The 27,908-nt window shown below is 42.7% G+C and overlaps 1 protein-coding gene across 2 annotated transcripts in view; it reads left to right on the top strand.

The window, feature by feature from the left end:
• The first annotated feature begins 178 nt into the window (after positions 1 to 178).
• Positions 179 to 27,908, top strand: part of MAF (MAF bZIP transcription factor) — a 276,973-nt gene continuing 249,243 nt past the window's right edge. Inside the window, exons 1-2 of one of the 2 annotated variants that reach the window (XM_034425413.3) lie at positions 207 to 2,419; positions 22,025 to 22,087. In XM_034425413.3, the coding sequence (XP_034281304.1) occupies positions 1,290 to 2,419; positions 22,025 to 22,058 (1,164 nt within the window). In that variant the 5' untranslated portion in view covers positions 207 to 1,289 and the 3' untranslated portion in view covers positions 22,059 to 22,087. Of the gene's footprint in view, positions 4,748 to 22,024; positions 22,088 to 27,908 lie in introns of those variants that run through there. The other variant, XM_087877072.1, reaches the window with a different exon arrangement.

The following is a 27,908-nucleotide window of genomic DNA, read 5'->3' as shown; positions in this document are numbered from 1 at the left end:
CTAATGAGTCCGAGGCGGCGCTCTCGGTTAAGAAAGAGTTAAAAAGTTTGGGTCCCAACTGACAGTCAGCTGATTGGCTCCTGATTGACAGCTTTGAAAAGTTTCCTTGTTTCTATACTATTATGCTAATGAGGAGCTGGGTTCGCGGCCGCGGATTGGCGTCGAATCCCGATAGGAGCGTGACGTCAGGGACTCTATAAAACTCAGCAATGCTTTTAAACTGTCCTCCCGGTTCATCTCTTTAAGATATTTTTTCATCTTGCCGTTGAAGCTGGGGAGTCGAAGGGTTGTTATTATTATTTTTTTCTCTCCCTTATCTTTCTTTCTCCCCTTTGCAGAACTTGGGGAAGGAAGGTCCTCGCGCCCGAAAACCCTCTCGCTTTTCAAGCCTCCCCCTCGCCTTTTAAAAGAATACGATCTTAGCGACCTACCTTGCTCTGATTTTATTTTTATTTTATTTTTTTAAAAGCATCAGCCGCGTTCTTCTTCTTTTTTTTTTCTTTCCTTGGTGCTGAAACTCTTTCTCTCTCTTTTCGTTTGGATCTCCGCCCACGGAAAAGAGGGAAAGAAAAAAGAGGGGAAGAAACACCATGAAGTGTTAAAAAAAAAAAAGACAGACAGACAGACAGCAAGAAAGAAAGAAAACAAGCCAAACAATCCTTTTCAAATCAACGAGGAACCGCTAAGTAACCTTTCCCTATAAAACTGCCTTTGCGGAGCTGCAGAAAGAGAGAGCGCGAGCGAGAGAGAGAGAGAGCCGCGAGCTCGCAGAGGAGAAAAGGGGAGGGAAGAAAGAGAGAGAGAGTGAGTGAGAGAGAGAGAGAGGAGGGGAGGGGAGGGGAAAGAGAGAAAGAAAAACGAAAGAAATCGAGGCGGCCGGATGCAAAAGGCGAGCAAATAGCACGAGCGAAGAGGAGGAGGAGGAGGAGGCAGCAGCAGCGAAGGCACGGCCGCTCCGCGGGTTGCCGGCTGCAGCCGAGCGGCTCTTTTGTCAAGAGGGGAGCCTCCGAGCCCGGGTGCGAGGCGCTGTTTGCTGCTGCTGCTGCTGCTGCTACTAGCTAGCTGGCTGGCTGGCTGAATCCCGGCTCTCTCCGGCAGAGCGAGCGAAGCAAGCGGAGGAGGAGCAGAGCGCAGCTCCGGACAGCAGCTTTCCCGAGGCTCCCGCGAGGCGACCCAGCAAACTGGCTCATCCGCTGGCAAGTCAGAGCAGCCCCCTGGCTCCGGGAGCTCACGCTTTCTGGAGGACGGGCGGCGGCGGCGTTGGCGTTGGCGGCGGCGGCGGCAAGAGGATGGCATCGGACCTGGCCCTGCACAGCGCCGACCTGCCCACTAGTCCCTTGGCCATGGAATATGTTAATGACTTCGATCTGATGAAGTTCGAAGTGAAAAAGGAGCCGGTGGAGACGGACCGCATTATCAGCCAGTGCGGCCGCTTGATCGCTGGGGGATCGCTCTCGTCCACCCCGATGAGCACGCCGTGCAGCTCGGTGCCTCCGTCGCCCAGCTTCTCGGCTCCGAGCCCGGGCTCCGGCGGCAGCGATCAAAAAACTCACTTGGAAGATTATTACTGGATGACCGGCTACCCGCAGCAGCTGAATCCGGAGGCTTTGGGCTTCAGCCCCGAAGACGCGGTGGAAGCCCTGATCAACAACAGCCACCACCAGCTTCAGAACGCGGCGGCCGCGGCTGGCTTCGAAGGCTATGCTAGAGGGCAGCAGCTGAGCGGCGGAGGCGGCGGAGGCGGAGGAGGCGGCGGCGGCTCGGGGGGAGCTGTGCCGCCGGACGAGATCGGTTCGGCGGCCGCCGTGGTGTCGGCGGTGATCGCGGCCGCGGCGGCGCAGCAGCAGCAACAGCAGCAGCAGAACGGCGGCGGCGCGCCTCACTATCACCATCACCATCACCACCACCCGCCCGGCCACCACCACCACCATCATCCGCAGCCGCAGCAGCCGGGCAGCGTGCAGTCTTCGGCCAGCAGCACCAGCAGCAGCACCAGCGGCGGCAGCAGCGGGGGAGGCGGCGGGGGTCTCCACCACCAGCACCACGGTGGCAGCGGCGGCGGCTTGCATTTCGACGACCGCTTCTCCGACGAGCAGCTGGTGACCATGTCGGTGAGAGAGCTGAACCGGCAGCTGCGGGGCGTCAGCAAGGAAGAGGTGATCCGGCTGAAACAGAAACGACGGACCCTGAAAAACCGAGGCTACGCGCAATCCTGCCGCTTCAAGCGAGTCCAGCAAAGGCACGTCTTGGAATCCGAGAAGAACCAGTTGCTCCAACAAGTGGAACATCTGAAGCAGGAAATCTCCAGGCTGGTCCGGGAGAGGGACGCCTACAAGGAAAAATACGAGAAATTGGTCAGCAGCGGGTTCCGGGAAAACGGTTCCAGCAGCGACAATCCCTCTTCTCCAGAATTTTTCATGTGAGTCTTCTCTCTCACCTCCCCCTCCACCTCCCCACCAACCTATGCACCCATTCCGCGATTCAGAAACCCCCCCTCACCCCCAGTTTTCCGACCCACGAACCCCCTTTCGCCCCCCCCAACAGCCTCTTTGCCACTCTTCAGAGAACACGCAGGCACGCACACACACAAACGGGCGAGCAAGCACGTGCGCAAAAGTTCCTTAAGGCTGGAAGAGGGAGGGGGGAGAAAAGGTCATCCAGTTGGTCCCCGTGTTAATTATTGTTCAACTTGGGCCGTCCGAATAATACCTGCTATGTACGTGCCACCAATATCGTCCTATTCTGTTTCAAAGGATAAAGGCAACTTTTGGTGGGACTTTTTAAGGTGGGCTGACTCAGAGGGGTCAACCTTACTAGGTCTTGACCTTTCTCTCCCTTTTCCAGCCGTTAGCTTGTGTGTGTGTGTGTGTGAGTGTGCCTGCAACCCAACTTCCATCAACTCATCTGAAGTTTGCTCAGACTTTTTTTTTTTTTTAAACAATCTGCTCTATCCAAAATACAAAACACCAATTTTGCCACCCTGAATTCTTCCTGTGGGGTATGAACTTTAGATATAGATAGGTGCATAATGCATATTGATATGTCTGTGTTCATATACCCGCGTGAATGCAGACATATTTCGAGGACGTTTGACTGAAATATTTAAAGAAAAGTTTTAGACTTCAGATTTGCCGTATTTTCATCTGTTGTTGAACTTAAACCTAGAGAATATCAACCTGCCCAAATGGAGCCTTGATCAACTTCTCATTTTTTCATGATGTGATCTTTGGCCTTAAGCTGCCAAACAGTGAACTGAGTCTGCTTTTAGTAACCCATCCTCATCTCATGCATTATTACGCTTACTAGTTTGTCTTGCATCAATTAACTGTATAAATATTTCAAAAGACTATGGGGGAGAAAAAAAAAGACATTATATTGATAAATGCCCTGCATGCTGGACATGTACGGATTTTTTTTTTCCTTTTGCTTGGATATGGACTTTGGAGATATATATAATGGCATGTCATTCATTCTTTAAGTTGTATTTCTTCACCACTTTTTTGAACTGAAAGCAAAAAAGTGCAACTTTTTTTGTCTTCCTTACCCATTCAAGTTTGCATCTGTTCTGGAAACTGCTTTGAGTGGCCCCCTCTCTCAAACTTCAGACTTCTTTTTAAAGAATTGGAAAAAAAACCCCACCTCTTCTCGCTCTCTCCTATGTAAAACAAAAACAGCAGAGTGGATTGTGATTACAGTATTACAGGAAAAAACAAGAACTTTGGAAAGAAGTTTTAAAACTTATGCTTAAAAATAATTGCTGCAATTTGTTGGATTTTTACATGATATTGTTGCTTAAAGCAGTCTAAAATTTATTTTGGAATGATCTACCCTCTTCCCCCCCCCTTTTTTTTTTGTGTGTGTGTTCCTTTTTGCATTTGGTCATTGTCAAACGTGCAATGCTATGGGATCCTGGTATATATAATTTAATTCAAGCTTTTATTGTCTGTTAGTTCAGTTCAAAATGTACGCAACAGATAAAGGAATGTTATAGATAATTTGAAAAAAGTTAGGTCTGTTTAGAAGTAGGTCTCTCTTTTTTTAAATGGTGCACTAAATTGTTCACTGTTGTGATGTTAAAAGGAGTAGAATATAAAGTGGGACTTTTTTTAAAAAAAGTAGCTTATGCAGCATGTGATTGCAACTTAACTATAAGTTGGGTATGTGTAGATCTTGCTATGCCACCAACTGTATTTGGAAACCAAAGTATTAAAAGGGGAGTATCCCTGTTTATATTAATAGGGTTATTTTGTGTTCAAAATGTAACATTGGGGTTTTTTGGCGGGGATTTAAATATTAGGGACTGAATTGCACTAAGATATAACCTGAAGCAAAATATAAACCATTGCAAACTTGTCTAGGATGCTAATACCATTTACAAGGATGGCATTACTGCTCAGTTTTTTTAAATAATGCAGATTTTTTTACAGTTGTATTGTGGTGCAGAACTGGATTTTCTGTAACTTCACAAATTCACAAAGTTTTAAAGGCATTAATCAGCAAATTTTATTGTTAGAGACTGATACTCCTGTCTTTTAAAAAAAATGGAAAGTAAATACCACAATAAATATAAAAAAATCTTGTCAGTTATTTTTCCCCTTGACATATTTTGCTGTGCAAAATTGTTTTATATCTTAAGTTACCAACTAATCATGTGTGATGTTCCTTATGTGTTTTCATTTTTCAACTCTATGGTTATATCAAAAAGGAGGAATATTCTACTATAATAAACTGCATTTTTGATTCTGTACTGAGTTTCATTAGTTTATAGCTTTGAAGTATCTATTTAATCATAGTATCTTGGGGGGGGGACAGATGTTTAGATAACTTAATCTGAGCAGATAATTTAAATATGTGTGTGTGAGCTGAGAATTGACAAGGTAAAATATAACTGCTCTCAAAAAGAAACATTTCATTTTCTCCTAGGCAGATGAAAAGGAAAGACTCTTTAATTTGTCAGTGCTAACTCTTCCAAGTTTTATCATTATTTTAAAGGGGTCCTATGAGTTTCTTGCTAATTATTATTTCAATAATAATAATTAATAATAATAATAATAACAATTAAGAATAGCTCATTCAAACAAAATAAGCCCCCTCACTTCCCCAAAATAGTTCAGCTGCTTTCTGGAGGAAATAAAATAATTTTGCCACCCAAGGACATTATGTCAAACATATGAGCATATTGTTAAGAGTTACTACTATAATTGATTTGTTTTAGATGAAGCTACAGGGAGAGACGATTAAAGCTGTACCTGGTATTCAAAGAACCATGAAACAAATTCGGTGACTCTCAATTTTGGGAAGAGAGAATCACAATTTCCCTTGCATAATTACACACGCATGTGTACGCGTGCACACACATACACACAGAGCAAGCCCACTTTGAAACAGGTTGCTATTCTGTCCTTTTCCCTGAAATCCCTAACTTGCAGTAAGGTAAGACCTGTGAAGACTGGCTGTTTAAAAGTCAAAAATCCCATCAGGCTGGCAAACTTTCTATTATTATTATTATTATTATTATTATTATTATTATTATTATTATTATTATTATTATTATTATTATTATTAAAAAATACTTTTACAAAAGTATTCTCATTTATGTATGGGACATTCTGCTTGCCAGATTTTGTCCCATCTATTTTTTTTCTCAGTGGGAGTTTTTTTTAAAAAAAAAGCAGTGCATGTATATAATATTTTTTTTAAAACCCACAAAATCTTATTTCCAAGGAGACGGTGAACCGATTGGGACTACCTGTCTCTTTCCTTTACTTTTGTAATTTTGTTTTCATCTATGACATGATTGAAGCATGGACATCCTTATAACTTGGCTGTAATACCATTTTATACAGGGAGAGAAGTAAATTCCCTTTCTAGATCCCTAAAGAAAGCAGGAGGTGGGGAGGGAGAAGAGAAAGAGGAGAGAGAGAAACAAATTTCTTCTAAGGGGTGTAGTTTTAGGTCTTTAACATCCTACTAATGAAAAGCTGGCAGGTTCCACCCCCCCCCAAAAAAAACCCCACCCCAAACCTTGTTTTAAATTTACAGCTCAATTTCTAGAGGTACCAAGATGCTGCTCTTAAGGCTGTCCAAGCCGCAAGGTCAAAGGTCACTAGACTTTGAAACAAAACAACACCCCCAGTCTGGTACAAAGACTGCATCTCGTTTCTCATTATTTTTTGCTTTTGCTTTGGCTTTGCCTATATGGGAAACTTAGGTTGCAGTCAATCCATCTGAAAAAAAATAAATAAATCCAGTAGCCAGCCCTCTTTTAGCTCTACTCCATGTTGATGAGCTTGGGAAGCAAGAAAGGGGTCATAGAGTTACAGAGGACTTACATTCTTCCTGCTTGGTAATAGACATGTCCTTTAGAACTTGACCTTCCAATAATTCAGGCATAGCTCCCTTTCAGCCTTCCCTTCCAGGCAGGTTAATATGTAATCAATGGGTAAACTGCCTGCCATCGGCCTATCAGAAAATGATTGTCTCCTATAAAGATAGTAGGGCTTCCTCCCCTCCCTGTATCTCCCTTCCTCCTTCGCAAGTTTACCCTTTCCCAAAATTGCACTGGTTTTGCTTAGCAAGGTTGCTGCTTGCTCTGGGTTTTTCTGTTTTTCTTCCCCACCCCAGACCCAGGATGAGCAACCAGAGAAAGGAACCTCTGCTCTGCATTAAAGCCCAGCCTTTGCAAAGATTCACTTTGCATAAAGACATGGTAAATATGCAAAGGTTTCCTCTCCCCTTCCAGAAACCGTGTCTAGTAAATTGTGCAAAGAAAGAAAGAAAGAGCCGAGTGTGTGTGTGTCTGCAAGAAAACCGTGCCCAGCTTTGTTTTTAGTTTAATATACAAAGCTGCTTCTGAATATCAAGCTTGCCTCAGGGGCGTCTATGCCAATTTTTTTGTAGCCACCAGGCTCCCCAAAAATGACCCAAAGAAATCCGGCAAGCAAATAGAAAGTGTGCTTGTCATTTGGCCTTGAAGGAACAATCTTGAGCTCAGCAGGGCAAAGTTTTCAAGGAGGGGAGAAAAGAAGGAAGACTCTCTCTCGCTCAGTTCTCCTTCCTCTCACGAGGAGAAGAGAGAGAGAAGGAAGAATCTACAGACAGATTTGTAATGGGCAGCTTGGTTCCTATTTTCTAAACCAGGAGAGGTTTTAGATTCTGCTGATTCTGTGGCACCGGGGAGGGGGAGGGGTTAGATTTGGGCTGGCAGGATAAGGCCGCTGGCGCAAAAGCGTAACCCAAAACTCTGCAGGTCCCTCAAGACAGCGAAGGGGGGAGAATTCTGATGGGGAAGGTCATGAAAAATGTGCCCTCGCCCTTCCCCAGTTCATGCTGCTTTGCCAGGAATCCAGAGGCTGAAAAAAATCAACTCACTTTTGGCCTTTGATGCTGTTTTGTTACTAGTACCATCCTCTCCCTGCATGGAACAGTGACCCCCCCCCCACCCACCCATTTTTCTCCTCCAGTGCCTTGCAGAGAAGCCTGGCCAGAAAGCCTCATTCCAGCCTGATCCCTTGCAAGCTTGTTCAGCAGTCTTGTCTTCTCCAAGTTCCAAGGCCCTAGAAACAAAACTCAGAAATGCAAATTGCCACCTAGCTGAATTAATCTCTCTGCTTTGCCCTTATCTAAGGCTCTTTTTTTTTTTGCTAACCACATCCTGCACCATGCATGTTTTTTTTTAATGACTTGGATGCGTACACACACACACACACACACACACAGAGCCATGTGTATCTTTCTACCGGCCTGGCCCCACGGCTGAACTGAAGGACGATCCACCCGTCCTTGACTGGGTAGGAAAAAGGGGCTGGCATGAAATTTCCCATCCCAGGTTCCTTTGCTCCTCTTCCCAATCTCAGCAGCTCTTCCAAGACACAGGCTTGACTTGAGGCTGCTTGGCTGCTGCTTCCTTAGAAAAGGGCTACCGGAAAACGAAGGATGAGTTCAGCCTGTCTTCCCCCTATCAGCAGAGGATGAGATGAAGGCAACACAACCCAGGAAGAGAAAAGATGTCACCAGGGTGTGTAAAGGATTAGCGCCAGTGGGGAAAGAAAAGCATAGCATCCAAATTTGTGCATGCTCCTGTATTATAATAAATACGTATAGTGTATATGTGTGTGTGTATGTAGTGTAAATATATGTATGTATGCATGTATATATATATACTCATACATATATATGTATACATACACACACATATATATGTACACACACACATATATACATACATACAAATATGAATAGCAGACCAATTCTTCTGGGCTGGAATCTTATGATTTTCAAACATTGGAAGGAATTATTTCTGAATCAATGGGTATTCAATTTGGGGGGTACAGGAAAGCTTCTTCCTCTTTGTCCTTCCCATCGGAATGATGTGTTTCTTAACCACCTGAGTGCCCCTAGGCAATTTTTACTCAGAAGTAAGCTACACAGCAGCCAATGCTGGTTTTCATAAGGTAGAGGGAGAGAGGAGAAAGAGGGGAGAAGGAGGAGGAGGAGGATGTGCGTTCAGACCTCTCCTTAGTTCCCCTCCAGAATATTCTCCTTTCTTATTAACTTTTATTTTTTTATAACTGAACCTGTGTTACAAAATAAGGACCATATCCACATCTTGTCTTTATTTAAAAAAAAAGAAAGAACTTAAGTTTTCATCCTCTTTTCCCAGCTTTCTTTACTTGTCTCCAACTCTTCTTGTGGCTTCATTGATACCTGTGGGACAGACTTCTAATTCCATCTCCTCCCAGTGCACCTTTTCTTCTCTGCTTCTTTAAGGCCCCTTCACCAGCTTCCTTGGGAATTTGGCCCCCCAGGCCCCCTTCCCCTTTGCCTTGCTTCTTCCTTTTACATACCCAAGTATTAGTCCTAGTGTGCAAGAACTGGAGACTTAGGCTTGTCTTCCAATATCCTTTTTATCAGATCTCTAGCCCACCGGCCACATTCTCTGGTTGCAACCCAATAGGGCACACAGATAGGATTATGCACAGCAAAAGTGTAGCATTGGCTCACACTTCGCTGTGTAGGAAAGAAAAGAAGGCAGAAGAAAATCTTCACATTTCTCAGTATGGCCTGGAGACAATTAGAAAGTTGTAGGAGCCTTTGCTCAAAGGGTTGGCTTTCATTTGAAAAGACCATGCTCATTTTTACGCATTTTCCCCCCAACTAAGGGGAAAGCTTTTTCAAAGTCCACTTTTCTCCCCAAAGCAGAACTGCCTTTGAGAGAATTGGCCACAGGGAGGGAAGAGCTGGACCATCTGGCTTCACCCCTGGCGTGCAAAGAACACCCGTGTGCAGCATCCTCTCTTCCTCCCAACCAGGAGAAAACAGCTCGGTTAGATCACGCCACCCGCAGAGGAAGCAGGACTTAACGCGGGGAGCTGAACTGGCCTGTTCCTGCAACGTTTAGTCCTCCCGCTTCGGGGCACAGACCCTGCTTAACCCTTCTGGCTGGACTTTCTCCTGCCTGGTGTGGTCAACTCCGAAAGGCGATGTTAAGCAAGCTCTTTAACGCGTTGCCTTCAGTTTTGAGCGTCGGACGGTTCACACCGCTTGGCGCAAGCGGTTTGGGGCGCCGCGGGCTTAAAAGTCCGCCTTAAGGGGGTGAGCTTTTATTTTCCTTCTCCTGTTTTAGGATCGGAGGATCTCGCTTCCATTTAATCGCACGGACATCCATCGCAGAGAGACGCGCATCCTCGCCAAAGCCTTTAAGCAAAGTGATTAGGAGGCGTATGAATTGTGCATGAGAAAATCGATGCTCGGGTGTCCGATGAGCTACGATCCACCGGGCTTTTGCGCCTTTCTGCGTGAAGAAAGAGAGCTGGAAAAGGGGGGGTTGGGGAAATTCTCCTCCTGTTTGTTTATTTATTTAGATTCTTACCCCACCTTTCTTCCAGAAACTTCAAGATAGTTCTCCCTTCGGCTGGCTCTTGCCAAACCAACCCTGTGGGGCAGGCTAAGTTGGGCAATAGGATGGCTCCACAGTCACCCAAGAAGCTTTGGGTGGCCGAAGGTGGACCTGAATCTAGGTTTCTCTGGACACTGTCCAGCACAAGAATCCTTGCCCTTTGAATCAAAGACTGCGGATGGTCTTTGCTCCCACAACACTCCGAACCCCAAACCACCCGCGCGCCTTTTAATCCATCCGGTTGTACAGAACCAGACCTTGTGGTCCGTTTATGCTTCTGGGTGGTTTATGAAGCCTTACAGCTGAGTTTAGCACGGAGTTCCCGCTCCTTAACCCGGAAAGCAGTCGCGTTCCGAAGCGAACCATCACTCCCCCCACCTCTCCATATACACACACCCGTCCCTTTTCCAGGAGACCCTCCACGCAGGGCTGACATAAATGTGATCCGAATCCTAGTTAGGACCCTTATTAGTGACTCTTCAGGCACGATCCACGTTCACGCGAGATGCTTAGCCTAAACAAACGATCCGCGTAAGAACTTCGGCGCTCTGTTGGAACCGGACCTTCGGTTCGAGGGGACGCGGGGAGGAGAGGGAGACATCTCAGCTCCCTATTTATCGGGACCTCCTTCCTACCTTGGAGTTAACACTTTCTCGTCTTCCGTTCGCTTTTGTGGGAGGGGAGAGGCGAGGGGGAAAAGCGGTTTTTTTTTCCCTCTTACATCTCGTGCCCTCTTCTGCCAAGTCGGATTTATGTGCGGGCATCAAACTTTCGGCTCTTGGCACACCCGGCTCGCAAATGCCCAACCCCTGGGGGAGGGGGGGATGCGCGCAAAACAGCGCGCAAAGTCGACGGGCGCAGCGGGTGTGTGTGTGTGGGGGGGTGAGATCCCGCTATATTGCTCGCAAGTCGATTCCGACGCCCTAACGTCCGATCGACCCGTCCTAGGCTCTGGGGCAGAGTAAAGGAGGTGCAAGACGCGTGCAGCCTCCCAGCCTCTGTGAGCCTCTCCAATTCCGTTCAGGTGAAAAAGTGGGAGTCCCTATATTTGCATGCATTTTTTTTTCCGGCCAAAGGAGGGGAGAGGGGATTAGGCTGACCACTAAGCAAGCTGAGACTAGGGCTTGCTTAGCGACTAGGGCTAGGATTGGAGCGTTGGCCGGTTAGGGCGAGTTCGCCTTCCTCGGTTCCTCGGGAACAAGCTTCTGCGAGTTCGAGCCGGACTTCCTTTTCCCAGGCGCTGCGTAGAAAAAAAAAGGGGGCGTTTAAAGGCGAGAATCGCAGCCTCGCAAGGCAGACACAATTCTATCACACGAGTTGCTCCGCCAGCAACTTCACCAGAACCAACCCGATTTCAAGATCCGGCTGGCGTGGAACAGTGCCTAGGATTGATTGGGCATCTTCTTAGCCATGAGGAAGGTTGCATAGGATCGGTGGGCGCACTACGTTCAGGCTGACCCATCCTCGCTCGCTCCCTCCCCAGGGCTATTTGTATTCAAAATGGAGCAACGGGTTAACTTCGCTCGGAGCTAAATATTTCTCCATTTATCCCACATATAAATTCCAGCTAGTTATTTCCCAGGAATTAAGCCTTCCTGGCTGAAGCGAGGCTTGCTTCTAAAGTTAAGGGCGTTGACCTAATCTCACGGGCCAATGCGGGGAAAGTTTTTTTTTTTTTTAATTTGATTTATATGCCGCCCTTCTCCGGAGACTCAGGGCGGCTTACAATGCGCTAAGCAAGTTCCTCTCAAGAGGAAAGATTCGGCCAAAACTTCTGGACTTCAGATTTTTTTCACGTCTATTTATTTATTTATTTATTTATTTATTTATTTATTTATTTATTTATTTATTTATTTATTTATTTATTTATTTATTTATTTATTCATTCATTCATTCATTCATTCATTCATTTATTCATTTATTCATTCATTCCATTTATATGCCGCCCTTCTCCGGAGACTCAGGGCGGCTTACAATGCGCTAAGCAAGTTCCTCTCAAGAGGAAAGATTCGGCCAAAACTTCTGGACTTCAGATTTTTTTCACGTCTTTTTATTTATTTATTTATTTATTTATTTATTTATTTATTTATTTATTTATTTATTTATTTATTTATTCCATTTATATGCCGCCCTTCTCCGGAGACTCAGGGCGGCTTACAATGCGTTAAGCAATAGCCTTCATACTTTTGTATATACCTGCTTAGTAGGGCTTTCGGCCCCCCCAAGCGGTGTTCTTTTTTATAGAAAGTCAGCTTATTGCCCCCACAAACCTAGTCCTCATTTTATCTACCTCAAAAGGATGGAAGGCTGGGTCAACCTTGAGCCTGGTGAGATTTGAACTTGCAGTAATTGCAGGCAGCTGGTGCTACTTAACAGCACTTTAGTTTGCTACGCCACCAAGGCTCTTATTTCGCACATACCCTGCTGTCTCAAGAATTACACGGTAATTCTCAAGTCAAGTCACACTAAGCGTAAAGGGCCTGACCCGAAGCCTATTGGAAAACTCAAGTGAAAAGTTGCTTTACAACAGGTGCGCTCAGGATTGGAATGCAGCGTCCGGACAAGCGCTGGGCTGCGAGAGAAGCGGCTTCTGATTTTAACACCAGAAACCTGCGCTCTCATCTTATAAAGTCTATTCGCCTCTTCTCTGTGTCCTGAACAGCCAGCCTTCTCCAGCTCCAGCTGTTTGGAAGTTTTAGGCCTGCCTGCCACATGCTTACCTGCTCCGGACTCGGAGCCAGCTGCGAATCCTGAAGGTAAAAATTGGGGACGCGCAGAGCAGCAACCGCCTGGAAAAAGCGGGCAAGGCGCCTCTCGGCCGTAAAGTTTTGCTTGAAAAGAGACAAAAGTGCCTTTGTGTTTTCTCCATCGCTGGAGCGTGTTTATGCACACATATGTATGTAGCTAAGGCGTGCCTTCCCTTCAGCTGACATTTTAAAGAGCGAGAAAGCGAAAATGGCATTAAACGTTGGTGTCAGATTTTCCATCCAGATTTTTCATGGAGAAGATTTTTCACCTCCCCGGCAGAATACGAACAAGGCAAAATTTGACACACCCCCTTAGGCCCCCTCCCTCCCCATGGCTAAGTAGAAATGTCTGATTTGAGAAGGCAGATTTTCCTCGTTGGGTGGGATCCTTAGCCCAGATGAAAGGACAAAAATTAATGGATGACCATATTAAATATATATATATATATATTCCACATATCCTATGCATGATTTGCTCGCTTCTCCCAGGGTGATTTGAATTGGATCAAGGAGGATCTTCCTCGGAGGCGGCAGAAGAAAAAATGTACAAAATATCCAAATTGTCTACTTTTCCCCTCCTGGCGTTCGGGAACTCGTCTGAGCGCCAGGCAATAAAACTCTAACGGGGGTTGGTCCTAAATTAGACCTCGCCAAACGGATCTTCTGCAGGGGGTTAGGAATGCCACTCCCAAAGCTTCCAGCCAGCAAGGTGTTTTTGTTTTTTTGTTTTTTCCCTAGTAAGGATGCTGGTACCTGTAGTACAGGACATTTGGAGAGCGTCCGGGTTTGGACAGCCCGAAGTAAGAAGTTCCTAAAGAAGGCAAAATCAGGGCCTCTCTGCAAAAAAACCAACAACAACAAAAAAAAAAACCGAGAGATAAAGGACCCCAATCTTTAACCAAAGCAAAGTGCGGCTTCAGGATCGCGTTTCGCTTCTGCTTTTGGCCAGAGGAGGGTCCAAAACAACCCACAGAAGGACCCCGCCCTGCCCAGAAGAGCCCCTTCCCCATCCGCTTCTCCATGGTCTGCACCCAATGGAATGGGTTGAGTCTGGCTGCGCGCCCCCTCCGCCCCTCATTTCCGACTCTGTAGTCGCCATGCCCTTGCTAATCTTTTGGGAGAAGCCAGGGATATCCCCGGCAGGCAGGCAAGCAAGCAAGCAAGCAGGCGCGAGAAAGGATGGTTGCAAGGAAGAGCTGGGGGTGGGGGGTGAATTGCAAAAGTCTGCAGCTGCGGACGAGTCTCTTTCTTTGCAAGACCCGCTGAGCGCAAAGCAGCCGCCCGCATTGCAGCCGCCCGAGTTTGTCTGAGATAAGGTTGAGTTTATAAGCTCCCTTTGAAAGTTTGTTGAATTCAGGAAACCGCGGAAAAGCCGGAGTGGCCACGCGGCCCCGGAGTTCCGCGAGAAAGCAGGAGTTAAAACTTCGACACCGACTCGCTTGCTTATCCGCAGCGTCATTCTGGACGGTGGGGAGGGCGCGGGTTGAACCAGATTCGGTGCGTTTTCACCCACCGTGAGTTTCTAGGCTTGCCTAGAAACACTTACTCCACATACACACACACTCACTACACACACACACACAACCGCGCGATACACTTCCTCTGCTTAAAATTGTTTTGAGGCTGCAGAGCAGAGTTGAACTGCCGGGAATAAATCAAATCCTTAGCAATTTCGGGAAACTTTAGTCACTGTCAGACCCCTTAAGAGGCAGGAAAGAGTTGGGATATTCTTTGGAACAAGACCCACACAGCCTGTGTGTGTGTGTGTGTTTGTGTGTGTGTGTTTTATTTGCTTAGGGATGGATGTACTCCGATAAAGAGGTCGGTGGCCTGAATGAGCAGGATGACTAAGAATCTCCATAGATCAAGAGGCTAACGGTTCTCCATTTCTGGTATATTTTGTATTTCCTCTGTACCGATTTTTAACATGTGTGTAAAAAGCGAAGGTGTTGCTCTCCCTTTCCCTTTTTTTTTATACACCCCTCAAATGAGTTTTGATGGGTGTGAATTAGTATAAACAAAGTTAAATGAATGGCAGGGGAATAATCTCAGTCACTGCTCATCCTTGGTGCTAAACTGTGCTTCTTTAATGCTTCCTTTTTTATTTCAGCCCCCAGCAGGTTAAGTTCACACAACCTTGGTCGCCAAGTCAAATAGAAACAAGCAAAGCACATGAATGTTTCTGGGCGAAATAGAAGACAGTGAATTATATTTTTTTTAAAAAAAGAGAGAGCCAGTCTAATCCTCACTGAGTCCAGAAATTTAACTGAATTGTTCTTAAGTGAGTTTCCACAATTCAGGGAGCTAAACCAATCAGCTTTTCAACACAACTGATAATTGTGGTGAAAATTAAAAATAATTAAAAAAAAGGAAACAGAATTGTGCATCCCTTTTGAAGCTCTGTTTGAGTAGATTCCCAATAGTAACAAAGCCGGTTTAAGTCAAGCTCAACTCTTTTGGACTATTCAAGGTTTGTAGGAACAGTATAAAGGCTTTGTCCTTACACTTTCTGGAAAGTTTTTCCAACTGCCTCACCTAGCCTAGAGCTCTGAAGATTCCATGGAGTGCTAACCAGGAAAAGCCTGGTTAAAGGTTAAGGTAAAGATTCCCCTCACACATATGTGCTAGTCGTTCCCGACTCTAGGGGGCAGTGCTCATCTCCGTTTCAAAGCCAAAGAGCCAGCGCTGTCCGAAGATGTCTCCGTGGTCATGTGGCCGGAATGACTAAACACCAAAGGTGCACGGAACACTATTATTATCCCACCAAAGGGGGACCCTATTTTTCTACTTGCATTTTTTTTACGTGCTTTTGAACTGCTAGGTTGGCAGAAGCTGGGACAAGTAACGGGAGCTCACCCCGTTACGCAGCACTAGGGATTCAAACCGGTGAACTGCCGACCTTTCGATCGACAAGCTCAGCATCTTAGCCACTGAGCCACCGCGTCCCATAAAGCCTGGTTAACCCTTCTCAAATAAGGTCTCCTTCTTTACCCAGCTACTGTAGCAATCAGCAAAAGGAAACCAGTTAGTAGAGGAACTCATGAATGAAGGCAAATATAGATATATGTCCCAGGATAATGTTGCAGGATCCAATCTGGGTTAGTCGCCAGGATCAGAGGTATAGTCTTCCAAGTTTTGGGACTCTGGAGCTCATTCTCAGAGAACTTCTTTCTCACTTCTGTTTAGAGCAGTGCTTCTCAACCTGTGGGTCGCGACCCCTTCGGGGGTCGAACGACCCTTTCACAGGGGTCGCCTAAGACCATCGGAAAACACATATTTTCAACTGTTTTAGGAATAATTTTATGATTGGGGTCACCACAACATGAGGAACTGTATTAAAGGGTCGTGGCATTAGGAAGGTTGAGAACTACTGGTTTAGAGAGACATTTGCTGAGAATGGACTCCGGCACAAGTCCATCCAAAAGCTTGGAGGACTAATCCTCTGGTCCTGATGACCAACTTAGATTGGAGTGCTTTTGAGCAGAATCCGCATTGGTGGTCTTTAAGAGCATAGCGAATAACATGGTTTATAGTTCAGAGGGGGAGCGTCACATATTGTAACAACCGGTTCGCCCAGAACTGAAAATGTGAGTGTGCACTTCCGTGCATGAGCGCAGCATCGAAAAACCAGCAATGATATAGGACAGGATAGCACCAGGGCAGGTGGGCAGGCCCAGCCGCTGGTTGGAACTACCGATTCGCCCGAACCGGTCCGAACCGGCAGCATCCCCACCTCTGGTTTAGTTATTGAAGTAATTCATATTTTGACTTGCCAGATTACACTGAATCATTAAGTCATCAACGTGTTGAAGCGCAAAGCCAACAAACCGAGGTTACAATCAACCAAGTTTATCATATTGTGCCAATGGGGTCTGCAGTGATATAAGCCAGATATAAGCCAGCCAATTTGATTTCTAAAGCACAGCTTATGGTACACGTTGGGGTAAGAACATTTATAAAGGGAGCAGCTGTCTTTGTGCTTATCAGTTGGCTTTTGCATCTTGTAATAAGCGGGTGCCTTTTCTTCCCTTCTCCCTCTGTCTCACCAAGGATGAAACCATTCCTGCAAGGATGGTGGCGCTCATGGTTTGCTTAGACCAGATCCACTAAATGGTAGTCTGTCTTATAATATTGGGCTACAGGCAGTGATGAAATTCAATTTTTTGAAACTACCAGTTCTGTGGGCGTGGCTTGGTGGACATGGTGTGGCTTGGTGGGTGTGGCTTGGTGGGCGTGGCAGGGGAAGGATACTGCAAAATCTCCATTCCCATCCCACTCTGGGGCCAGCCAGAGATGGTATTTGCCGGTTCTCCGAACTACTCAAAATTTCTGCCTCCAGAACCTCTCAGAACCTGCTGAATTTCACCCTTGGCTACAGGTCTCCTGAGTGAGCAGAGGGTTGGACTGGATGACCTCCAAGGTCCCGTCCAACTCTGTTACTGTTATGTTATGAAGGCTGGAAGAAAGTGCTAACCTCAGGTCAACTATCCTTGCAGGTTAATTGTTTCTGAATAAACTCCAAGATTTATCTATAAGTCCTGATGTAAGTTTTTTTCCCCTTCCTTCTGAGATAGTGGTCTGTTTAGTATGTTTCTGTCAACCAAAGTAGACCAGATGAAGAAAGCAATGCCATTTAGGTCAGGGCTACTTTCTATTGTAAATAGCTTTAGTAACAGAATCCTGCAAGTCCAGGTGTGCTTCCCCCTCCCTCTATATCAGGGGTCTCCAACCTTGGCAACTTTAAGACTTGTGGACTTCAACTCCCAGAATTCCTCAGCCAGCAAAGCTCTTAAAGTTGCCAAGGTTTTCTTAAAATTGCCAACGTTGGAGATCCCTGGTCTATATTCAGCTGAACTAGGAAAGAACCTTTCTGAGATCTTTTCATAAGTTGTTTTCTTGGCCTGGGCTCAAGCCCCGTTTATCTGACCGTTGCCTTGGTAGCATCTCTTCCTCCTATCCTTCAAGGCCATTTCTTATTCCCTTTACAATTTTCTAAGGCCTGTAAGAGAAGAAGAGGCAGGGCCTGGGAACATCCTCAAGAGGGGATGCAGCCTACAATTGTTGAATTTTGTTGTTTAAGTCCAACTCCTCTTGAATTCCTGTGGACTCTTATCTAGTGCCAATTTAGGGCGGACTGTCGTTGACTAGATTCTTTATATATATATGTGTGTGTGTGTGTGTGTGTGTGTGTGTGTGTTTTATTTTTCAATTTTTAAAATACATACATTCCATCCAGTGGTGAAATCTGACCCAGTTTACTACCGGTTCTCTGGCAGTGCATGCGCAGTGCGCACCATGCACCAAATCCAAAGTGTGCACACACATACAGTGCACCCCAAAAGGAGGCATGAGGTAAGTAGAACAGTGCACGGGGGGGGGGGGAGTGATCAGCTGTGGCACGCAATCCCTTTTTTTTTACTTTTAAAAGCATTTTTTTACAACCTATTCGTCCGAATAGGTTGTAAAAAAAAATGCTTTTAAAAGTTAAAAAAAAAAAGGCTCTGACGATCAGGCAGCTCAGCTGGGATCATCAGAGCCTTTTTTTTACCTTTTAAAAGCATTTTTTAAAAGAAGTGGCAAGCGGGTGATTGGGCGGGCATGGGCGGAGGGGGGGGCAGGGATTTTTGCTACTGATTCTCTGAACCACCCGCCGCCATTGCTACCGGATTGACAGTTGCCATCTGAACCACTAAAGAACATACCATAATTTTAAAATTAAAATGAGGGGGCGGAGAATGAATGTTACAATTCATTGTAAAATCTTCTTTTTTAGTCAGAATACGAAACATAAGAAATGACATAAGAAATACAGCACTTGTTGTCATGAGGGATTGAAATTTTTACATACTTTTCTGGCTATTATGAAACCTAATTATGCAACAATGCTGCGAAGCTAGTTTGAGACCCTTGAGAGAAAAGGAAGAATCAGCCTTGTTCAATTCATAAATCTGTGTTGCTTTTTCTAAGGTTGAGTTACAGTTGCTCTTCGTGGGCTCCTGTTTATTAATGCCCAACCATTGAATAGTTTTAACTGAATCTTTGAACTTCGCTGCGCATGCAGGTATAGGCATTAGAGTGGCTTTGCTTTGAGCGAGCTGGTGGTGGTAACGCCGGAATAGGAGTAATATCCTCTTGATACTCCAAAGATAATAAAAGGATGCTAACCTCAACACATGAGATGCTCTCTTCCATACATACGGCGGTGGTGAGAATTGAATACCTATCCCTTCCAAATAAATGCATCCGTAACACACTGGATTCACCAGCTGGCATCAAAGCAAAGGTCATCCTTGAGGAAAACGACACCCAAGGTCTAAAAGGAGTCATCTGCTTTAAGAGATCCTGGGCCAAATGCCAGAGATCACATTTAAAGAGACAGCGTCTCCAAACTGCCATTTCTTAAAAGAAAAAATAAAGCAGGCAGGCAAAAGAACAGTTTCAGGAGGCTCTTATTATTCATTCATTCTCACCGGTCTGTCTAGAATATATTGTAATGTTGGGCATGCCACCTCGGAAGAGCATTAGATATTTTAAACCAGCAAGTTTTGCTTTTTTAAAAAGAGGTCTGTATATAAAAATGTGCCAATAGTTTTTGTTTTTAAAGGAGAGAATCAATCGTTATGTGCTGAATGGAAACTTGGTAATTAGATCTAACGGTACAGTTTGGGTTTTAATTTTTTTTATAAAAAATAAAATAAAATTCAGAGATGCACTCCAGAAGTAGATTTTTTTTCTCATTTTGTTCTTTATACACTTGCCCAAATTGGATTTATTTACAGCTAGGTCAGCTTACAGCAGTTTTGTGGTGGAGTTCATTGGGAAACGTTAAATAGATGCTGATTTCAGCTGCAATCCCTGTTCTTTGCAGAACAGCAGTTTTGGGCTCGAAGGAGATTATTTTGGAGCAAAACAGGTTATGCAGTGCAAGTTTTAAAGGGGAGCTTTATTCCCATCACTGGTTTGCTTCACAAATCCTTGTAAACTCTATCAGGATGTCATCCCCTCACCCCAGCCAGGGATTCTCATTGATTCAAAGGGGTATGCTGAATTCCAGACACAAATGATTACTAAAATCTGATAAAACCATTTTAAAATGGAATTGGATAAAATACGATTTAAAATGGAATTGGAAAAAAATACGATTTAAAATGGAATTGGAATAAAATACGATTTTAAATGAAATTGGAATAAAATACAGTTTTAAATGATAGCTTTGATTAGCCTATAGGCCATATCAAAGCACAAGGTGCAAACACATATCACCAATAAAATCTTATACAAACAATCTAAAGAGTAGGGTAAAATACAATAGTTATAGGATAAAATGCAATATAATTGAATACATAAGACTATGAAATAGAATAAAAAGGCATAAAATTATATTTCGGTGCCACCCCTACAATCTACCCCAATCATTGATTCAAGGGGTGTATGCATAGAATTGCTCTGGATTTTTTGTTCTTTGTTTCCTTTACATTAGCATAGCTGACCCTTTGCAAAAGATAATAAATTTCATTTTATTGCCCATGGATTAAAGTGCATACCTGCTTCCCTGCTCCGTTGTTCATTTTTGGGGGGGATCCAGGCAATGTCATCAAAAAAGCCAAGCTACACACCCAATCAAGAAGAACCAATCCCTCCATTGTGGCCTTCTCAATTTATTTATACCTGTGGATAAACACCTTTGCATGTTGTTGTTGTTTTTTTGTCTCCACTCAAAGATCTTTATAACGGTCTTTACAATTAAAAACAGTACACTGAAAAGAGAAACAGTTTAACGCAGCCATTTGTTAGGGGGAAAGGAGGAAAAATAATAATGCCAGGCTGTGGCCATACAGCCACAGATTTCATTAAAATTTTTGCGTAGTTGTGTTACTCGGTAAAGATATTTCGCCACCTGATACGCGAGGGTAGACTGAGCATCCCTTAAAAAATAATAAACATAACATTTATCCGTGTGGCCCTCGTGTTTGGAAAGGATTGGGGTGATTTTTGATTTTGCTTGTTTTTCTGTCTCAAAACTTTCTAAAGCAATGCTTCCGTTATTATTTTTAGCAGACACAATTTCAGAGAGACGGAGGTTTCGACAAAATGGTCAAACCTTTGTTAATTAAAACAGAATGAACTGGGGGTACCATTGCTGTTTTTTATAACATTTTTTAATAACATTTTTTTTTGCATAAGCGCACCAGCGTGCCTTCCGTCCCTGTCCTACTGCCCCCATTTATTCGTACCCATTTCCTATATTAATATCCATGTTTATACTTATTTCTGTTATCTCATACATGTTTGACAAACTAATTAACTAAATAAATAAACAGCCTTTTCCAACCTGGCATTTGGCAAAAATGAATGAGGGAAACCTACCGTAATTCCTATCCAGTTGAGCTGATAACTGGGAATGATGGAATTCAGTTGGAGAATTGAGATGGGCAGCTATAGAAATGAAATAAATAACACAAATGAAAGGTTCTTTTTTACTGCGAGGTTGTGGATGCATGATTTAAAACCATGACCTACTCCCTCTCTGAAACACAGATTCTGGAATCCAAATTTGCAAGGCCGAATATAGTTGCAATAAGGAAGTCCCATTAGGAATTTATTCAAGTTTATTATTGAATAAATGTCCTGTAGTTGACCTCTGCTGAGTGTAAAATAACCAAGTTTAGTTCTGATTCTTTTAAAAAGAATCAGGATTCATTTTTGTTAAATAATCAGGATTTATATTTTTATTCTATAAAATATTTTTATTACTATTATTATGATGTCTGGATAATCTATACTGAGAGTTAATTATCAAAGACTGCTGAAAACTTAATTCAAGTTCTAACTAAGGACCTAAGAATGATTAAGGTAGCGTATAAGAATATAGCCAGTTTTTATAAAAATTATTATAAAGTGTGGAATAGACTTTATACGTGGTTGGAAAACAGAAATCAAATTAATAAATAAGAATATAAAGTGAAATTTGATATTAACATACTGGATATAAATGTAAATAATGATCCTGCTAACAAAACAGTTAATTATGAATATTTAAAAATAAAGAGAAGGAGCGGGAGGATAAAAGCTAAGAGAAAAGACAAAAGTCGATGCAGAAAGTTGTAAAAGTGTATATATCTGTTGTTAATATTGTATTTTAACGGCTGATGTGCGTGTGATTTTGTTTTTTGTTTTTGTCTCTTGATTTCTTTTGCTATTGTATGTGTGGTTTTAAAATGTAAAATACTCAATAAAAATTATTTTTAAAAAGAAAAGAATATAGCCAGTTTTAAGCAGGATTTATTTATTTATTTATTTTTGATAAAATTCAGGTCTGAAAAAATCATGATTCATTATAAATTGTCATTATTATTTCAATCTATTTTTACTAAATTAGGTATCCAAGAGAATCCTCTACAACGGTGATGTGAGAGTTTCCTGTTGCCTGGAGCCTGATAAGGTACACTTTTATATTTTTTTGTTACAAACCTCTGCTTATTAGTATTATTTCGCTGGGGTATTTTGACAGCGGGTGGAGAAGGGAAGCTACTTATGTTTTTTCTGTACTTTAATGTTATCAATTTGCTAGTTTCTCTTTAGCCATCAGAAATTCCCTAAAAAAAACCCCATTCCTGATATGTCTGCGATCTTTTTTTAAAAAAAAAGTTTTATTGTTTTATTACTACACATTATGACAAACACATAACATACAACATATAAATATATCCTCTTTTTAACAAGTATTTCTTTGTGGTGTGTTTTCCATTGTAATTCCCCCCCCCCCAATGTCTCTCATATTGTTTCATTTTCTTTATTGTCCCCTTTTTAATTGATCACAATATATTTTCTAATCCCAATAGCCCTAATTTTATACATTTCTATATATTTATTTCAGATGCCTGAAAAACCCATTAATGCTTAACTTTTTTCCCCTAAAGCAATTAGCTAATGTATATATATATATATTATATATATATATATAAAAATATACATATATATATTTGTTGCATATTTTACATTTTATATTCTCCCCTATTTATGTTATTCTTTATTTCTGCTCTCAAGCCATTCATACCATTTGTCCCAAATTGTATAGTAATTCTTTTTCTTTAATTTCTTTTGTTAATTTGTCCATCTCAACACATTCTAAAACTTTTTTTTTATCACTTCTTCATCCGTTGGAGTTTCTTCGTGTTTCCATTTTTGTGCGTATATTATTCGAGCCGCTGTTATGATGTTGTAAAATCAGATATTTTATTTCTTTGGTCTATGTTCTTGTAAATATTCCTAGTAGAAATGTTTCCGGTTTTCTTTCTATTGTTTGCTCTGTTATTTTTTCCTAACCATTTTTTGTCTGCGATATCTGCGATCTTTTACAGATGTTGCATGCGTGACAGTCCCTATAAATAAATAAAAAGTGACGAGTGCATACATGCGCGCATGTACAGACACACGCCTTTCAGAATTAACTGTGACTCTGGGAATAATGTGGATTTTTGTTTTATTTATGTAACCGTATTTGTCAACTCCGATGGCCTGTAGCAAACAGCAATAGTTACCAACTAAGAGCCAGAGCAGTAACAAAATGCAGGGAACACTAACTATAAGTTGTCCTCAACTTACAACCATTCATTTACTGACTGTATATAACAGCCCTGAAAAAATAACTTAGGACCACTTTCCACACTTACGACCATTGCAACATTCCCACATGGTCACATGACCAAAATTCTGGTGCTTGTCAACTGATGATGTTTGCAGCATCCTGGGGTCATGTGATCACTGTTTGTAAACTTCCCACCTGGCTTTTGACAAACAAAAAGTCAATGGGGGAAGCTGGGTTGGCTTAATGACCCCTTGATTCATTGGACAACTGCAGTGATTTGCTTAAAAATTGTGGCAAAAAAAAAAAAGACGTTATAAAATGTGGCCAATAACTGGGTTGCTAAGTTTATTACTGTACCCTATATTAAAATGAATATTGGTATTTTCTCTCTCCTGTTCCTCCTTTCCGATGTAGGAAGCAATTCTAGAAACTGGCTTGCTGGTTGTTTGCACTCAGGAAGGAGCACGCATGCATACTTTAGTACTTTATTTTTATTATTATTAATTTTATTCTGATTATTTATTTATTGAGGTTTTTTTTTAACCCCATCTTTATCAATATCCTATATGTGATATATATTGTAGGTCCTATATCTTAGTCGTTCGGTTTTTTCTAATGATTAATGATGGGGGTTTTGTAAACGTGCAATATTTTGGTTGTACTGTCTATCTGCCACCCCAAACAATGTTTGGCTTCTCTTGCTTTGACCTGTTGGGGAGGGAAGTCTAATGCAGTGCTTTTCCTCCTGATCCATAGAGCTGGGTCAAAGGGCAGCATCCCATCACTGGAATGTTCTGGTTGCAAATTTAAGGGGTTGAAGAAAGAAAGAGCTACTTGCACTCCAGGTTATGCCTAAGTATAACTAAGAGGCTTACTAACTTTATACTGTACCCTCAAGGCAGGTCCTTGCCCTAAAAATATCGGTTGCCTTCCCAGCACCATCCCTCAGCTGCTTTTCTCCCTTTCTGTTATTTGTATTTTGCTTTGGGATGAATCTGTATAGGAAGCTGTCTGACTATGTATTATTCCAATAAAAAAATATTAGGGGACTGGAGGCTAAAACATATGAAGAACGGTTGCAGGAACTATGTCTAGTTTAAAGAAAAGAAGGACTAGGGGAGACATGATAGCAGTGTTCCAATATCTCAGGGGCTGCCACAAAGAAGAGGGAGTCAAGCTATTCTCCAAAGCACCTGAGGGCAGGACAAGAAGCAATGGGTGGAAACTAATCAAGGAGAGAAGCAACTTAGAACTAAGGAGAAATTTCCTGACAGTTAGAACAATTAATCAGTGGAACAACTTGCCTCCAGAAGTTGTGAATGCTCCAACACTGGAAGTTTTTAAGAAGATGTTGGATAACCATTTGTCTGAGGTGATGTAGGATTTCCTGCCTGGGCAGGGGGTTGGACTAGAAGACCTCCAAGATCCCTTCCAACTCTGTTATTCTATTCTATTCTATTCTATTCTATTCTATTCTATTCTATTCTATTCTATTCTATTCTATTCTATTCTATTCTATTCTATTCTATTCAAGTTGCTTTTTCTGGAGAACTGAAGAAGCTTCTTGGATGAGAAGCGAAACGTCTTCAAGAAAAGAAAAACCCAAAGAAAGTCCAGTTGCCTCTTGAAAAAGCACTTCTGGGACAACCGTGATCTGGATGACTGAGAATCTCCATAGAGACAAAGTATTACATAAATGTAAAGCAGTATGCAAGGGAGATGATTTGAAAAGAACAATAGGGAGAGAGTATTGATATGGAGAGAGAAGTGGGGAGAGAGAGAGAATTGCGCGCGCACACACAGAGAGACAGATGGAGAGAGAGGGTGGGAGGGAGGGAGTGGGGATCTCCAGATATATATTTGAATGATTGCAACCTTAATTGAGAGCTGAACCCTCCCCCTTGTGCCCCCCCCATCGCATTTTACCCAGGTGCATTCAGCAGTTGCGGTTTCTGCCAATACGGAGATGCATGTATAGTATTGAATTTTTGTGGATTTATGCTAGCAAAAGAAAAGCGGAGAGGAACTTTGCATGCAAGGAACATTTATTTCTCAAGGGTATTTTTGATCCCCAGATCAATCTGCTTTTAGCCTGCAGAGCCTATAGGTTAGTCTGTCCGCCTGTATGCTCTATCCAAGACCAAAGATCAGATGCAGCTCTCGTTGCTCTTGTCGTTATCAAAAATGTGGCATGCACAAAGCTCCCTGCCAGAAACTCAATGGGGAAATTGGCAGATAGTCAGAAGTCACTCCTGCTCCCACTGCTTTTTTTTTTTTCTTTGCCTGCCCATGGTCAGTTCTGTTTCTCCATTTAGGGAAGGAAATATCTCAGAAATGATGATCCAACAGGATTGACCAGGTTTGTCTGGTCAAATATATAAACATTGAATCTGGGAATGCAGAAGAATTTATTTATATAGTCTTCTGCACTGGCTGATGATTTTTAAAATCCTCATATTATACTACAGTAGTGGCCAAAATTGTGGAAACGTTTTGGGAAAAGTGTACTTTCTAAAACTAGCTAATAACATCCCTTTTTTTTAGTAGTGCCATAAAATTATATATCAATGGAAAGATAATTTAATCAAGAATGTAATGCAATAACTTTTATGAAAGATTTGCTATTAGAATAGCAGTTACAGTATAAAGAAGAAAAGTGAAACACGGAGAAAAAAGGAGATCTACAAAAATAATCACCATGTCAGTTAATCCTTAGTTGGGTAACCTTTAGCATGAATTACGGCCTTACAACGTCTTCCCATGGAGTGAACCAAGTCTTTTAGTTCTGCAGCTGTTATAATGGGAAACCAAGATTGAATGATGGCTTCTATTAACTGGGTTTTATTGCTGGGTCGCTTCTGATTTAACAAGTTTCTTTAGTCGGCTCCATAGATTTTCAATTGGGTGAAGGTCTGGGCTATTCCCAGGCCATTCCAGCAGTGGAATAGCATTATCTTGAAACAAACAAACAAAATAAAAATAGTGGTGTTATTAGCCATCAAACCAGGGGTGAAATGTAAAATGTGTTACTACCGGTTCTGTGGGTGTGGCTTGGTGGTGGTGGGGAATAATGGGACTGGGTGGATGTGGCCAACTTGTTTTTTTTAAAACAACTTTTCAAAGCATTTTTTCTAATGCTTTGAAAAGCCTCTGGCGATCAGGCAATTCAGCTGGGATCGTCAGAGACTTTTCAAAGCATTTTTTTAACCATCTCTTCAACCAAGAGGTTGCAGAAAAAATTGCTTTGAAAAGCCTCTGAGGATCCCAGCTGAGCTGCGTGATCATCAGAGGCTTTTTTTTTTACTTTTAAAAGCATTTTTTCGTCGGAAGAGGTTGTAGAAAAAATGCTATTAAAAGTAAAAAAAAAAAGCCTCTGATGATCGTGCGACTCAGCTGAGCATGGTGGGGTGGGCGCAGGGATTTTTGCTACCAGTTCTCCAAACCACCCGCCGCCATCGCTACTGGATCGGGTGATCTGGTCCGAACCGGGAGCATTTCACCCCTGCATCAAACCTCAAAAATACACTTTTCCCAGAAGGTTTCCACAATTTGGGCCACTACTGTATGTATTGTTTTTCCTCACCCAAATCCACACAATTCTCTAATGTTGTAGAAAGAGAGGAATCCTTTAGCACTAAGACACACCGTCCTAATGTTTCTTTTATGAAAGGAATCCTTTTGAAGACAAGGGGCCAGGGCAGTTTGCTTCCTCCTTAAGAGCAGATTTAGCAATTGCTGACTGCCAAAGAGGTTCCAGCGAAAATTCATGTAACTTGGAAACAAACAGATATTGGACCTGGGACGTGTTAATGAACGTGCACAGAAAAGTTCAAATTGTGCTGACCCTTATGGTAATGTTTCATATAAGGTTATTGTTGGGAGAGAAATCAAATTTCAACCGCGAATGTGATTGACAGGTGGAAACAGGGGAGAAACACATCAGGTCAGGTGGGGAATTTGAGAAAGGGAACGACAAGTGGGGGGAAGTTTCAATCTAATATTAGGAATAATAAACCGAGATATGAAAACTCCAGTTCTTACACTCCTGGGGTTTTCATACGTAAAATTCCCCCGTCTTGAACTTCTTCAACCAAAATGACTTTTTTAAAAAGTAGCGAAGATTTTTAGATCACGTAGCTGATACTTTAGGTTTTTTTGGGGAGGAAAGGATCAATTTCAGCCATTATTAGTGTGAGGTGATGAAAGACAAAGTAATAAAAATCAGATTTTTTTTTCGCCCTTTTAGTTCAAAAATATTATTGGCACAAAACCAGGCATTCATATTGTACAGAAAAGGGCTACATCAAATATAATAATGAATGATCCCATAGGTTGAAATGGAGGGAAAAGATTGGAGCCATGCGAGTACTCAGTTTTGAGATTTGATGTAAAGATGATTCTGAATTCCTAAATCGAGGATTAAAATTGAAAGGATGAGTGCGCATGCGGGCAGGCGCACACACATACACGGGGGCCAGGGTGCCTGCGGGTCCCCCCGTGTGTGATGTGCAGGGGCGTGCACATTGCATTTTGGGGGTTTGGTACACACGCACATTTGCACATGTGCTTTGGGCACTCGGTCCAGAAAAGGTTAGATTCCTATCTTTGATATATATACTGGGTTGCAATAACACTTAGTTACAAAGTTATCATTTCTTGGTTTTATTTTGATCAA

Source organism: Pantherophis guttatus, chromosome 11 (genome assembly GCF_059756535.1).
Source record: "Pantherophis guttatus breed Tessera chromosome 11, ASM5975653v1, whole genome shotgun sequence".
Lineage (NCBI taxonomy): Eukaryota > Metazoa > Chordata > Lepidosauria > Squamata > Colubridae > Pantherophis > Pantherophis guttatus.
The sequence above is the reverse complement of the archived record's forward strand: the minus strand, read 5'-3'. Positions and strand labels throughout refer to the sequence as shown.